The following is a 14204-nucleotide window of genomic DNA, read 5'->3' on the forward strand; positions in this document are numbered from 1 at the left end:
TCTCACCCCGGGTCGCGGGGTGGTGGCGTCAGCAGCGCGCCGGCTGGAAGGAAAAAAAAAGAGCCGGTTGCCGAGAGCGAGCGAGCGAGGGAAGAGGGGAGTCGAACGCGGAAGTTGTGGCGAGCCGGGGAAGCCGGCTGAGGCGGGCACCGCGGAAGTCAGACGCTGGAACTGATGAGGCCTGGGGGTTCGGAAGCGGTGGCAGGAAGTCCCTCTGCCGGGGGGGAACTGCACGAGGTGCCGGAGGGGCCAAGCCTCTTTCTCCACTGGAGCGAACGCCCGGAGTGATGGCGATGGTGATGGCGGCAGCTCCCCGGACCGCCCCGGTGAAACTGCCCTCCGGGAGGTGAGCGGGGAAAGCGTGGCACTGTCCGGCCTGGAGTCCGGACCCAACCGGGGGAGGGTCTTGCTGCTACCTTTCAGGCTGACCTCCCAGCCAGCCTTATCCGGGTTCTTAAGCGGGTCCAGCCCCTCGGCCGCACGGTTAGAGACCGGATCTTTGGACATCGTTAGAGAAAAAGCCAGCCCGGAGTGGCATCCTTCCTGCCTTTCCCTCGTCATTTTTGTAGGATTCATTGCATGATTGTTTCTGCACTATCCCGATAGCCCTTGAGAGGACAGTGCCTTGTTTTGCCTATTCAGATCCCACCCAAAGTTCACTGACGTGAATCTGTAAATCTAAAAGAAACGGTTCGAGCTTTGTTGTTGAACGCTTCATTTGATCCTTACGATACGTGACCAGATCTTGGGCCTCGAGCTTAGGCTCTTGCGTCTTCACGTTCTACCTCGACGAGTCTTTGATGAAAACCTTCATACTGATATTCTTCCATTCGTGTTTATCTTTGAGGTTTTTTTTTTTCTCGGAGTTTTTTTTTTTTTATGCTGTCTCCCAATTTCAGTCAGACTCGTTGTAATCAAGAGTCGTTCTTTCATTTTAGTTGCGTTGTAAGCGCATTCAATTTATGAATGAAAAGGAAGAGTGATTGGCTCAAGAACTTGGGATTTGTAGAATAGCCTACTGTTGATTTCCCACCAGAACAAAGGTACCTGAGATGATCCTTTTAAAATGAGTACCTTAATTTTTATTTGGAGATCATTCAGGTTTGGAGTAGAGTGAGTTAGAATTTTTTGTCCAGTATCATTTGGTAGAGTGTGGAGTTAAGAGAAACATAATATTCGTATATTATATATAAATTAAATAAATGGTGAGATTTATTCAGAGCTCAACATAAAAAAAATCTGCAAGTTGAAACAGGAGTTGTGGCTGTAAATACTGTAGATGTGATGTCTATAATTCTAGGAGACTTTAAAACTGTGAATGGTACACATGACCTTTCTTTCCACTTTAGCAATCAAGCATTTGACTCACAAGGTAAAGGAAACTTTGCTTTGAAGGATTCACGTGTTGAATGAGCTTAAGCCCAGAGATTGGCGAATCCTAGGTTTTCATTTAACTATTGACACATTGTATGACCTTGAATATGCTGCTTTTCCTGAACGTGGAATTCCTCATCTCTTAGGTGGAGATGATAGTTAGCGTCACCAAAATGCTAACACATAGAAAAAACTAGGACAATTGAGGTGATAGGTGGAGTTAGGAGGGATGGGGGAAAGTGATTGAAAGGATGACATTATCAAGATGCTTTGTACTCATATACTGACATATTGAATGGTAACCTGTTGTACAACTATTTAAAGATAATGAAAACTTAATTTAAAAACAATACATAGGAGATATTCATGGATATATAAAATGAATTGTTAATAATGTCTCAAATTATAAATGGGAACGTTTACTGAGTTTACTTACAGTGGGGCTAAATCATCCAGTAAAATTTTCTAATATTAAGCAGTAAATTCTTCCATTTGCAAATACAATATGTTTTTACAATTCAATTTGTTTCAAATGCCTACAAGTGGTAATGGCTTCAGTGAGGTGAGATCCTGTTGAGGGAAATGGACATTCAAACAATACATACAAAGTGATAGTGCAGTAATGAAACCAGTGTAAATTAAGTACTGTATTGCAAAGTCACCTGGTTATTTAAGATGCTATATTTTTTTAAAAAGTAAAACCAATGTAGCTGTGTGACTATAAAATTTTCTGAAATCAATGTATTTATCACTGTGTCATAGTTACTCATAGCTGAATGAACTAATTGAAAACTAGGCTGAAATAGAAGATTCAGTGAAGGTTAGTTGCTGTGTTGTGACCATATTAATATCCTCAGACTCACAAATACTAGAGTGAGAAAAAATACATACATTACCAGCCTATCAGTTATAATATTATCTATGTAAGTAATATCACAATGTATCAATCCTGCCTTAATGGATGGAGCTGTTTTTTGTTTTTGCTGCCTTTTCAATAAAATACATACTTGATGTAAAAAATAACTAATCCTGTGAAAGATGAGAGTGGAAGGAGAGAGTAGCTGAAAAGAATGAAGTATTGAAAAAGTAACATTGAAGTGGGTTCAAAATCTAAAGATATTTTTGTTCCTGAATGTATTCTGAAACTTATTTATTTTGGAAGAAAACAGTATTTGCCCTTTTGTAACTTAATAAGGTATAAAACAGTATAGCATTGGGCTGGGAATGTGGCTTAGTGGTAGAGTGCTTGCCTAGCATGCATGAAGCCCTGGGTTCGATTCCTCAGCACCAAATACACAGAAAAAGCTGGAAGTGGTGCTGTGGCTCAAGTGGTAAAGCGCCAGCCCTGAGCACAAGTAGCTCAGGGACAGTGCCCAGGCCCTGAGTTCAAGCCACAGGACTGGCAAAAAAGAAAAAAAGCAAAAAAAAAAAAAAAAGAGCATAGTAGTATAAATGATCAAATGGCATATAGCTTCTAGAAACATTATGAATCCTGACAAGCCTAGGTCATTTTCCTAATCAAAGTAGTCTACCACTTGCCTTTTGAAATCATAACTGTTACCTTAAAAGACAGAATTTAATAGCACATATCATAAAAGCAATTTTTTTAGGAGAAGGGTACAAAATTGGGTCTCTTTGACCTCAAACTCATTATGTAGCCTTGGTTAGCTTCAAATTAGAGATCCTCTTGCCTCAACCTTCCAAGTACTGGTTTGTGCCACCATAACCAGCTTCTAAAAAGGCAATTTTATTAAGATCTAGAGTCATTTACTAGTTTTTAGATGAAGCTTATTACTCAACCTTAAGTATAAGCATATGTAACTGTTAGAAATTAGTGAAAGGACAATCTATAGTCATTTTGCAACATTGCCTTTTTCTGTAATCTTATTTACTAAATTAGCTTGCAAGAAACTACAACTATTTTGTCGTTATGTGTAACCCTAGCTACTCGTGGCTAAAAGCAGAGGAATTACTTTTGAAGGCAGCCTTGGCAGGAAAGGTTAAGGTCCCCTGTCTCAAAAATAACCAGCAAAAAATAGGTTTGGAAGTGTGGATTGAGTGTAGAGCTTCTGTCAAGCAAGTTCAAGGCCCTGAGTTCAAACCCCAGGAATGCCATAATAAATAAAGTGGTTATTTTCATCCATGATATTTTTCAGGGTTTTGAAATTTTAAAGAAACACACTTAAATATTTGTAGTAACGTAAAATGCTTTATGCTGTTTCAGCGATGCTGGATCCTCTTGAACTTCAGATTTTCAAGGTATGTTTTTTTGTGTATGCAGATTTTCTAGCTTTAAATCTCCTTTTTTTCCCCTTAATTTTGCCACTTTCCCACATATTTTTAGCAAAGTGTTGAGTATAATCCATTAATTTCAGTTAATGTTTTCATTTTAATCCTGACAGAGTAAAAACATGATCAGATTTCTACAGTGAGAAAATTAAAGCTAGATGAATTATCATTTTTTTCTAGTATTAAGAGTCAACCAGGACCTCAAGCTCTACCACTGCCATCTCTCAAAATGGAATTTTTAAGAAGAGGTAACATACCTAGAGAGTAGTAGAGTTTGACAATTTAGTAACTCATACTATTTCATCTGCATTGTTTGTTTTTTAAATATAAGATAATGAAAACTAGCATAGGTTATTATAGGTTTTTAATTTTTTTTCTTTAAATTAACTGATCTCATAAGACAAAGAGTTCAAGAATACAATGATGGTCTGGGAATATGGCTTAGTGGTAGAGTGTTTGCCTAGCATACATGAAGCCCTGAGTTTGATTCCTCAGTACCACATAAACAGAAAAAGTCAGAATTGGCTGTGGCTCCAAAGAAGCCCAGGGACAGTGCCCAGGCCCTGAGTTCAAGCCCCAGTACCGGCAAAAAGAAGAAAAAAGAACAAAAAGAATATAATGACTAGGAAAATTGCTTGCCTTTGGATAATGGAATTATAGCTTTTTTTTTCTCTTTCTCTTTTTTATTTCTTTTTTGAATTGTATTACCAGGCATAGAAACCAGAGCCTCATGGGAACCAAGCAAATGTGCTACCAATAGGCTACATCCACATTCCCTTTCCCTTTCCCTTCCTGAATTTTTTCTCAACATTTCACATAGCATTTAATGAACATATACTTATGTTTGTCCTGGGGCTTAAACTTAGGACCTGGGTATTCCACCTGAGCAAAAAATTTTGCTCAAGCTAGCCACAGCTCCACTTCTGGCTTTTCTTTTTTTCTTTTTTTGTGGTTAATTGGAGATAGGAGTCTCAGGGACTTTGCTTTCCTTTAAACTGTGATCCTCAGAGCTTAGCTTCCTAAGTAGCTAACATTTCAGGTATGAGCTGCTGGCACCCAGCAAAAATGTTTGCTTCAATTTATTTCATGAAATGTGTTAATGATATATCTTAGACATTCTGGTTCATCTTCCTTCTACTTTTAGAAATTCGTGGATTGCCAGCTCTTAGTTTGCTGCTCTTTTCTTCAGATTAGTCTTCAGTGATAGATTTCTATACTTTTTTTCTTATCTCTAGCTCTGGGAATATACTTTCGTTTTAGTGTTTCCCAAAAAATAGAAAACTATCGTGTGAACATGTTTTTTGTTTGTTTTTGCTTTCTTTTAGAGGGAGTGGTTTTGAGGATGGAGAGGAGCTGGGCTGAAACTAATTGGGAGGGAGGTTAAGTCTTTTGGGTAAAGCAACACGTAGCAATATCTGTAAAAAGTTTTAGCCAGGCGCCAGTGGCTCATACCTGTAATCCTGAGGACCTTGGTTCAGAGCCAGCCTAGGCAGGAAAGTCTGTGAGACTCTTTATCTCTAATAAACTACTCAGAAAGAGCCAGAAGTGGTGCTGTGAATCAAGTGATAGAGCACTAGCCTTGAACACAGAGAGGATCAGGTACAGAGCCTAGGCCCTGAGTTCAAGCCCCAAGACTGGCAAAATAAATAAATAAAAGTTTGCATCCTTAAAAGTTAAACAATGAAGCTGGGTGCCAGTGGCTCACACGTGTATCCTGGCTACTCAGGAGGCTGAGATCTAAGGATTGCGGTTCAAAGCCAGCCAGGGCAGGAAAGTCCGTGAGACTCTTATCTCCAATAAACCACTAGGAAACCGGAAGTGGCGCTGTGGCTCCAGGGGTAGAGCACTAGCCTTCAGCTGGAGAGCTGCAGGGACAGCACCCAAGCCCAGAGCTCAAGCCCCGTGACTGACCAAAAAAAAAGTTAACCAGTGAAATGCTATGTAAACATATACTAGATAAAGGGACATAGAAAATATAGAGAGCACGAGCCCTTTGTTCTCTCTTGGGAACTTGGTTTTGGAGGACATGAGTTCACTGAGTCTGTTCACTGAGTTCAATAAACTGCTTCTCCCTGGCTTGAGAATCTACAACAGAAGTCGGGGGTTTTCACTCAAGGTTTTATTCTTGTTTAGGCAAGCTCTCTAGCAGGCCTTTTGTACCTTAGTTAATTTTTGTTGTTGTTGTTGTTGGTTGTGGGGCTTGAACTCGGCCTGGGCACTGTCCCAGAGCTCTTCAGCTCAAGGCTACTGCTCACTATTTAGAGCCACAGTATTACTTGCTGTTTTCTGGTGATTAATTGGAGGTAAGAGTCTCACAGCCTTTCCTGCTCTGGCTGATTTTGAACTGCGATCCTCAGATTTCAGCATCCTGGATAGCTAGGATTACAGGTGTAAGCCACCAGCACCTGGCTAACCTTAGTTAATTTTTAAGGTAGAGGCATGTATGTGTCTGTGTGTCTTATTTTTTTTTTTTTTTGGCGGGGGAGGTCCGGTCGTGGGGCCTGAACTCTGGTCCTGGGCCCTGTCCCTCAGCTCTTCAGCTCAAGGCTAGCGCTCTACCACTTGAGCCATAGTGCCACTTCCGGCTTTTTTCTTTTTGTTTATGTGATGCTGAGGAATCGAACCCAGGGCCTCATGCATGCAAGGCAAGCGCTCTACCACTGAGCCACCTTCCCAGCCCTCTTTCTGTGTTTTTATGTAAGTCCACATCCATGCATCCCAGTGCTAGGGTTTAATCTCTAAGGCCTGGGCACTGTCCCTGAGGTTTCTAGCGCACAGCTAGTACTCTCCCACTTGAGCCACAGCTCCACTTCCAGAGCTAAGAGTCTCCTAGAGATTCTTCTTCCTGGGCTGGCTTCAAACTGCAATCCTCAGATCTCAGCCTCCTGAGTAGCTAGGATTATAAGCATGAGCCACAAGTGTCCAGCTATATATGATGTTTTGTTAACCATCATAGAGGATATAAATTTTTCAGATAAAGTTCAACCTGTTAAGTATTTTCTATATAAGATGTGAACTAAAATTACCTACCCAGCCTTATTCAATAGAACTTAACTACTATTTAAATCTTTTGTTTGTGAATTTGCCATCATTGATTTTGTTGTCCTTGTTATTACAGTTAGTGGTAGAACGTGAGACCAAATATCTACGGAATCTGCAAATTTTCTTCTTGAAGCTACTTTTATATAAACTAGCTTTTTAAACATTTGCCTCTTGTTCACTAAGAAATAATGATTTTTTAATGTCACTATTTACTCCCCAGAGTCATGTGTAACATAGCTCCCTTCATTAAAAATGAATTATTGGATCGGCAGCTTCTCTGGAATGATTTTTTTCACCCTCTTTAAGAAAAAAAATTTCTTTGTAACTATCCAAGATCTTCAATTCATTGGCTTCTTTCAAAAATATTATCTCTGATTTCTAAATAACATCAAATTGACTGTAAAGCACCTTATTTTATGTCTTTTCTTCGACTTCATTTATGCAAACTTTGTTTTAAAGTCCAAGAATTAGACTAGGGTTGTAATTCTGTGGTAGAATACTTCGCTAACATGAATGCTTTTAGGCTGGGTGCTGGTGGCTCCCACCTGTAATCCTAGCTACTCAGGAGCCTGAGATCTAAAGATGGCACTTTGAAGCCATCTGGGGCAGGAAAAGGTGTGATGCTCTTATATCCCAATTAACTACCAGAAAACCAGAAATAGAGCTATAGCTCAAAATGGTAGAACACTAACCTTGAGCAAAAACATTCAGGAACAGTATCCAGGCCCTGAATTCAAACCCACAACTGACCTCTCCCTCCCCCCCCCCAAAAAAAATAGTTATTTTCATTGAGAACAATGTGACTGAGTTTTATATTTTTAAGAATTTTGAGGTCAGCCACTGGTGGCTTGTAGTCCTAGCTACCCAGGAGGCTAAAATACCTGAGACTTATTTCTGATTAACTAGCAAAAGCTGATTGTGAAAGCATGACTCAAGTGATAGAGTGCTTTTCTTTTCTTTTTTTTGGGGGTCCGGTCGTGGGGCCTGAACTCTGCGCCTGGGCGCTATCCCTCAGCTCTTCAGCTCAAGGCTAGCACTCTACCACTTGAGCCACAGCGCCACTTCTGGCTTTTTTCTTTTTGCTTATGTGGTGCTGAGGAATCGAATCCAGGGCCTCATGCATGCAAGGCAAGCGCTCTGCCACTGAGCCACCTTCCCAGCCTCAGAGTGCTTTTCTTAAACAGAAAAAGTTAAGCAAGAATACAAGGCCCTGAGTTCAAGCCCCAGAACCAGTACTCACCCCCCCCACCTCCCTCCCCCGCACCCCCCCACACCCCGCAAAAAAAAAAAAAAATAGGTTGAGGACAAGGTTCCTCAGTGGTAGAGCACATGCTTTGTCTGTGTTGCCTGGGTTTGATCCCCAATACCACAAAAGAAGAGTTTTAATTTAATGAAACGTCTGAAAAAAATATACAATTACTTTCTAATGTTTTTAAGTGTAAAGATGTGAGAAATTTAATAATGGATTATTAATCATTCTTTTTATTTTGTCGGTCATGGGGCCTGAACTCAGGGCCTGGGTACTGTCCCTCAGCTCTTCAGCTCAAGGCTAGCACTCTACCACTTGAGCCACAGTGCCACTTCCAGCTTTTTCTGCCTATGTGGTGCTGAAGAATTGAACCCAGGTCCTCATGCATGCAAGGCAAGCACTCTACCACTGAGCCACCTTCCCAGCCCTGTTAATCATTCTTGTAACAAAATTCATAATAGAGAAAGGGATTCTGAATATTTTTTAATATGGTCTCTAGCATGAGGGAAGTAGTTATACTTTCTCAGTAATTGTTAATAGATCATGAAGGAACTAATTAAATATATGTTCTCTTAGAGGCTCATACCTCTTATCCTAGCTTATCAGGAGCCTGAGATCTGAGGATAGCAGTTTGAAGCCAGCTGAGGATGAGAGTCTGTGACATTCTCTTCTCTTCTCCAGTTAACTACTGAAAAGTCAGTAGTAGAACTATGGCACAGGTGGTAGAATGGTTAGAATGATAGCCATGAGCAAAAACCTCAAGGACGGTACCAGGCCCTGAGAACTCTCTCGCGCTCTCATGCACACACACACACACACACACACGTGTGCGCGCACAAATGTGTGTATGCACATACTCATAAAAATACATATCTGTTTGCAAAGTAGCACAGTCACTTGTTATCTTAGTAAAGGTTGTGAAATTTAATACATTTATTATTTTGTGAAAGAAAAATACTTTTTTTAAAAATTCATCAACCTATTCAAAGTACTTTGTCTTGAGATAACCATCAAGCTTTGTGTGTATAAGATTTCAATGATCATATCTCATTACAAGAATGTTAGATATTCTCATGTTTAAAATAATACCTTCCACAAATCCATTTCAACATCATGCACACAATTTCAGTAAAATGAAAGTGAATGAAGAAATGCAGAGGGCAGCTTTAACTCATCAGCTTTTTGAAACTTCCTTTCTTAGTTTAGGAGTAGCATCTAATAACCACCTAACAGTGAGTGATAGTAATACTAGTGACCATATATTCAATTGTTCTGTAGCTTTATGGACTATTAAAACTCATTTCTATTTGGCATATACATCTTTTTTCAATTAGAAATACTTGGGAGTATCTCTTTGCTTTGTAATTAGTTTGGGCTAGAGGTATTCTGTGATTGCTTCATTATGAACTAGTCTGTAAAACTAGCTTAAGTATAATAGCACAACAACCCACTGGGCATGGTGACTCATACCTGTAGACCCAGTTGCTCAGGAAGCAGAGATGGAGTCAGGGAGATGAGAGCTCAAGATCAGTTTGGCTAAAAAATTAGCAGCACCTCAATCTCAACCAACAAGCTGGGCCTAGTAGTCTGGGCCTGTTGTCCCTGCTACTCTGGAAGCATAGAAGGTTCAAGGCCAATGCTGGGAAAATAAATAACTAAAGCAAAAAACAGTCAGGTAAAACTAGAATATTTATTTATTTGTCAGTTGTGGGGCTTGAACCCTGGGCCTGGATGCTGTCTCTCAGCTCTTCATCTCAAAGTTAATGCTCTACCACTTGAGCCACAGTACTACTTCTGGTTTTCTGAGTGGTTTATTGGAGAGACGACTCTCACAGACTTTTCTGCCAGGCTGGTTTTGAACCACAATCCTCAGATCTCATCCTCCTGAATAGCTAAGATTACAGATGTGAGCCCCCAGCGCCCAGCTAGAATTTTGAATGATTATATACCATTGAACTCACTAAATCAAAATTGTAAGTATAATTCCCAAGAGTTTAAAAGTATTAACTAGTGGTACAGATTTTCTATATTCCATTTCCAAATACTCTGGTAATTATACTTATTTATTATTAATTTATTGTTAATTATATACTTATTATATAATTATTTTCCAATATAGATGCTTGTTTCAAATCATACTCTTTGGAAAATGGATTAAAGTTTCTATAGACATTACTTGACTATTGAGCTTTTTAATGTTCTGTGAATCTGAGAACTTAATTATGACAATACTGAGTAATTGATTTTCTTAGTCCCAAATTTTAGCTTTTATTTGTACAACCTATTCCCCCCATTCCTAGCTTAAATCTTATTTCACTTTAAAATATTTGGGCCAGCCAGTCTTCAGTGGCTCACACCTATAATTCTAGGTATTCAGGAGGCTGAGATCGAAGGACCACAGTTTGAAGCCAGCTCAGACAGGAAAGTCTATGAAATTCTTACCTCCAATTAACCACCAATTAGCCAGAAGTGGAACTGTGGCTCAAGTGGTAAAAGCCTTAAGTGGAAAAGCTCAGAGACAGCTAGTAGGCCCTTAATTCAAGCCCCAGGATCCACACCAAAAAAAAAAAAAAAAGAATCCCTGGAGCCCAGCCAAACCAGGACGTGGTCATACCTATAACCCTAGCTTACTCAGGCTGTGATCTAAGGGTCATAGTTCAAAACCAGCCTGGGCAGGAAAGTCCATAAGATATTTATCTCCAGTTAACCACCAAAAACACCAGGAATAGAGCTGTGGCTCAAGTGATAGAGCACTAGCCTTAAGGACAAAAGCTCAGGGACAGCACCCAGCCCTGAGTTCAAACCCTGGAGGTGGCACACACACACAGACTACAAAGAATCTGGGCACCCATGATTCATGCCTATAACTCAGTCCTCAGACTAATATCTGAGGCCCAGACAGACAAACCTGAGAGACTTTATTAACCAGCAAAAAGTGGAAGGGTCATACCTCCAGTGTTAAAGTGCCAGCCAAACATGAGACCATAAGTTTTCAGTCTCAGAACACAAAAAGGGGGGGGGAGGACTATGTTAAATGCAAAGTTTTTATGCAATTCTCTCAAATTGGATAATTGTGTAAATTATCTGTATTTTCTAAAAGCTACATAGACTGATAGTGATGTGGACTAGTTACTGAAATGTGTTGGAAGACTATTAAAATGAATGCCTGCTTAGCATTCCTAATGTTTGGTAGTGTTTAATAAGTTCTTACAGCTTTATAACTGTAAATTCTTTATATTTTATTCAATAGGAAAGGAAGTGGAGGAACAGTGTAAGGTAGTGATTCTCAAATGCCAACTCATAGGTTTGTAACTATCTTTTATGAAGAATTGACTGGTAGTTTTTTTTTTAAATAAAAACAAAGTGAGAAGAGATAGGCACAAGATTTACTTGAAGACTAGGAATTATTTACATTTGTCCATATATTTGACATTGAAAAGGCACTATGAAATTATAGGAACGAAAACCTGGGGACTGCCTTCCAACACAGCTACTATTCTCTTTTTCATATAGTAATTATGTTTTCTTTATCTTGTGCGTGATTAGGGCTTAATATATAAGCAAACTAGATGGACAACAAATGGCTAATGGCTTTGTTTTCCCCTGTAGATTCATCCAGAAAGTTACCAGAAGAAACTTCCTGTCAGCAAAACTGAAAAAGCAGCATTTATAACACTGGAATTTGTGGGTGATTTGCTAAAATGGCTGAAAGTAGTGAAAATAATAGTAAAAATGTAGATGTAAGGCCCAAAACAAGTCGGAGTCGAAGTGCTGACAGAAAGGATGGTTATGTATGGAGTGGAAAGAAGTTATCTTGGTCCAAAAAAAGTGAGAGTTGTTCTGATGCTGAAACAGTGGATGCTGTAGAGAAATCTGAAGCTGCTTTAAGGAGCCAAGAAAGGAAACACAGCTGTTCATCCATTGAGTTGGACTTAGATCATTCCTGTGGACATAGATTTTTAGGGCGATCTCTTAAACAAAAACTGCAGGATGCTGTTGGGCAGTGTTTTCCAATAAAGAACTGTAGTAGTCGTCATTCTTCAGGGCTTCCAGCTAAAAGAAAAATTCATATTAGTGAACTTATGTTAGATAAGTGTCCTTTCCCACCTCGATCAGATTTAGCCTTTAGGTGGCATTTTATTAAAAGACACACTGCTCCAATAAGTCCCAAGTCAGATGACTGGATAAGCACAGACTTATCTCAGAGTGAATTGAGGGATGGTCAGCTAAGACAAAGAAGAAGCTTGGAAGAAGATATAAACTGTTTCTCTCATACCAATGTTCAGCCTTGTGTCATAACTACCAACAGTGCTTCATGTAGAGGTGGTCCCATGACTGGCTCTGTGATGAACCTGGTTTCAAATAACAGTATAGAAGATAGTGATATGGACTCAGATGATGAAATCATAACACTTTGCACAACTTCCAGAAAGAGAAATAAACCCAAATGGGAAATGGACGATGAAATCCTTCAGTTGGAAGCACCGCCTAAGTACCACACACAGATTGACTATGTCCATTGTCTAGTACCAGACCTCCTTCAGATCAATAACAACCCATGTTACTGGGGAGTTATGGATAAATACGCAGCTGAAGCTCTTCTAGAAGGGAAACCAGAGGGCACCTTTTTACTTCGGGACTCAGCACAGGAAGACTATTTATTTTCTGTTAGTTTTAGACGCTACAGTCGTTCTCTTCATGCTAGAATTGAGCAGTGGAATCACAACTTTAGTTTTGATGCACATGATCCTTGTGTCTTCCATTCTCCTGACATTACTGGGCTCTTAGAGCATTATAAGGACCCAAGTGCCTGTATGTTCTTTGAGCCACTTTTATCCACTCCCTTAATCCGGACTTTTCCTTTTTCCCTGCAGCATATTTGCAGGACAGTTATTTGTAACTGTACAACTTACGATGGCATTGATGCCCTTCCAATTCCTTCTACTATGAAATTATATCTAAAGGAGTATCATTACAAATCAAAAGTTAGAGTTCTCAGGATTGATGCACCAGAACAACAGTGCTAAGAAAAGGGTAGGAACATGGGAATAATTACATAAGTATTTTCATTTAATGTTTTATTTTTCTTACTATGCCTTTGAATTTTCTACAGGGGCAGTTTGGAGTCCAAGATAAACCTCTGCCTTTAATTTTGTTTCCAGATCAGCTTATTTTTCTTAACATTGTATATGAGCAGTTAGTAGATATTTTTGACTAGCTGGCTGTTTGGTTTTTGTTTTACTGTGTAGATTGTATTCTTAAGTTTTTTCTTTATATATTTTCTGGGCGTATTTGAAATTTGGTAGATAATGAAGGCATTTGAATATTCTGTAAAAATCATATAGGAAACATTTACATATAAAGTATTTTGTTAATCTATGTCATCAGTATTCCTGTGCAAAAAATATAGTTCACCCATCCTATTCTCATTGAATTTTAAAGTTGTTCAGTAAAGATGTGTTGTAATTCGTCCATACTAATGTAATTGACTTTATATAATTTGCTAATAGGAATGTTGAAGGTAATGATCATTCAAGGTCAGAATTTGGGTTTACTTTATTCATTGTAAACCAGTTGCTAGATTTTTTTTTTTATTAACTTACTGAGAATCAAATGAGAACATGACTTTCTAAAGGTTCATTTATTCTACAGAAAATGTCAGAGTCATTCTAGAATAGGTCTTTCTCAACCTGGAAGATTTATACCATTGTCAAACATAAATTTCATTTCTCACTGGTAACTTTAGAAATAGTGATTACAAGAGTTGAAGACTTGGCTCAAGAAGTAGAGTGTCTGCCTAGTAAACATAAGGCCCATACCACCAGAAAAAAAGAAAAATAATGGTAACAGGATTATAGCTCGTAGATGCTAAAGCAGCTATTTTTTTTCTACTTTCCTCTTGAGCCTGTTATTTTATGGAAATTCTGCCATTTACAAGCAGCCACAAATCTCCATTGGTAGCCAGAGTCCCTAAGTCGTTTCTTTTATTCTTTTAAAGTGAACTTAGATAAACATTGAGGAACTGAACATTTACAGCTCAGTATTTAGGAAGCTTAGTAGTGTTTTTATCTTCAAGTTCCAAGTAACTCTTCATATCTTCCGAGTGAACTTCTTTAATGGAAGACCAAAGCTTATAACACACTGAGCACTAGGATAAAAATGACAACATTGCAAATTTACTATTAAGAATAGGACAACATTTCTAGAAACATTAAATATTAGGCCAGTGTAATAAATTAAATGGCATCCT

General features: G+C 39.0%; 1 protein-coding gene across 2 annotated transcripts; it reads left to right on the top strand.

Moving 5' to 3' along the window:
* Positions 1-70: 70 nt before the first annotated feature.
* Positions 71-13430, top strand: Socs4 (suppressor of cytokine signaling 4). 2 transcript variants are annotated; one of them, XM_042682592.1, is made up of 3 exons: positions 71-346; positions 3599-3633; positions 11564-13430. In XM_042682592.1, the coding sequence occupies exon 3, from the start codon at positions 11656-11658 to the stop codon at positions 12979-12981; it is 1326 nt and encodes a 441-aa protein (XP_042538526.1). In that variant the 5' UTR covers positions 71-346; positions 3599-3633; positions 11564-11655; the 3' UTR covers positions 12982-13430. The 2 variants fall into 2 exon arrangements, with proteins under 2 accessions (XP_042538526.1, XP_042538527.1); XM_042682593.1 differs by lacking the exon at positions 3599-3633.
* Positions 13431-14204: the final 774 nt, after the last annotated feature.

This window comes from Dipodomys spectabilis, unplaced genomic scaffold (assembly GCF_019054845.1).
Source record: "Dipodomys spectabilis isolate Male_0828 unplaced genomic scaffold, ASM1905484v1 ptg000073l, whole genome shotgun sequence".
NCBI classification, from domain to species: domain Eukaryota; kingdom Metazoa; phylum Chordata; class Mammalia; order Rodentia; family Heteromyidae; genus Dipodomys; species Dipodomys spectabilis.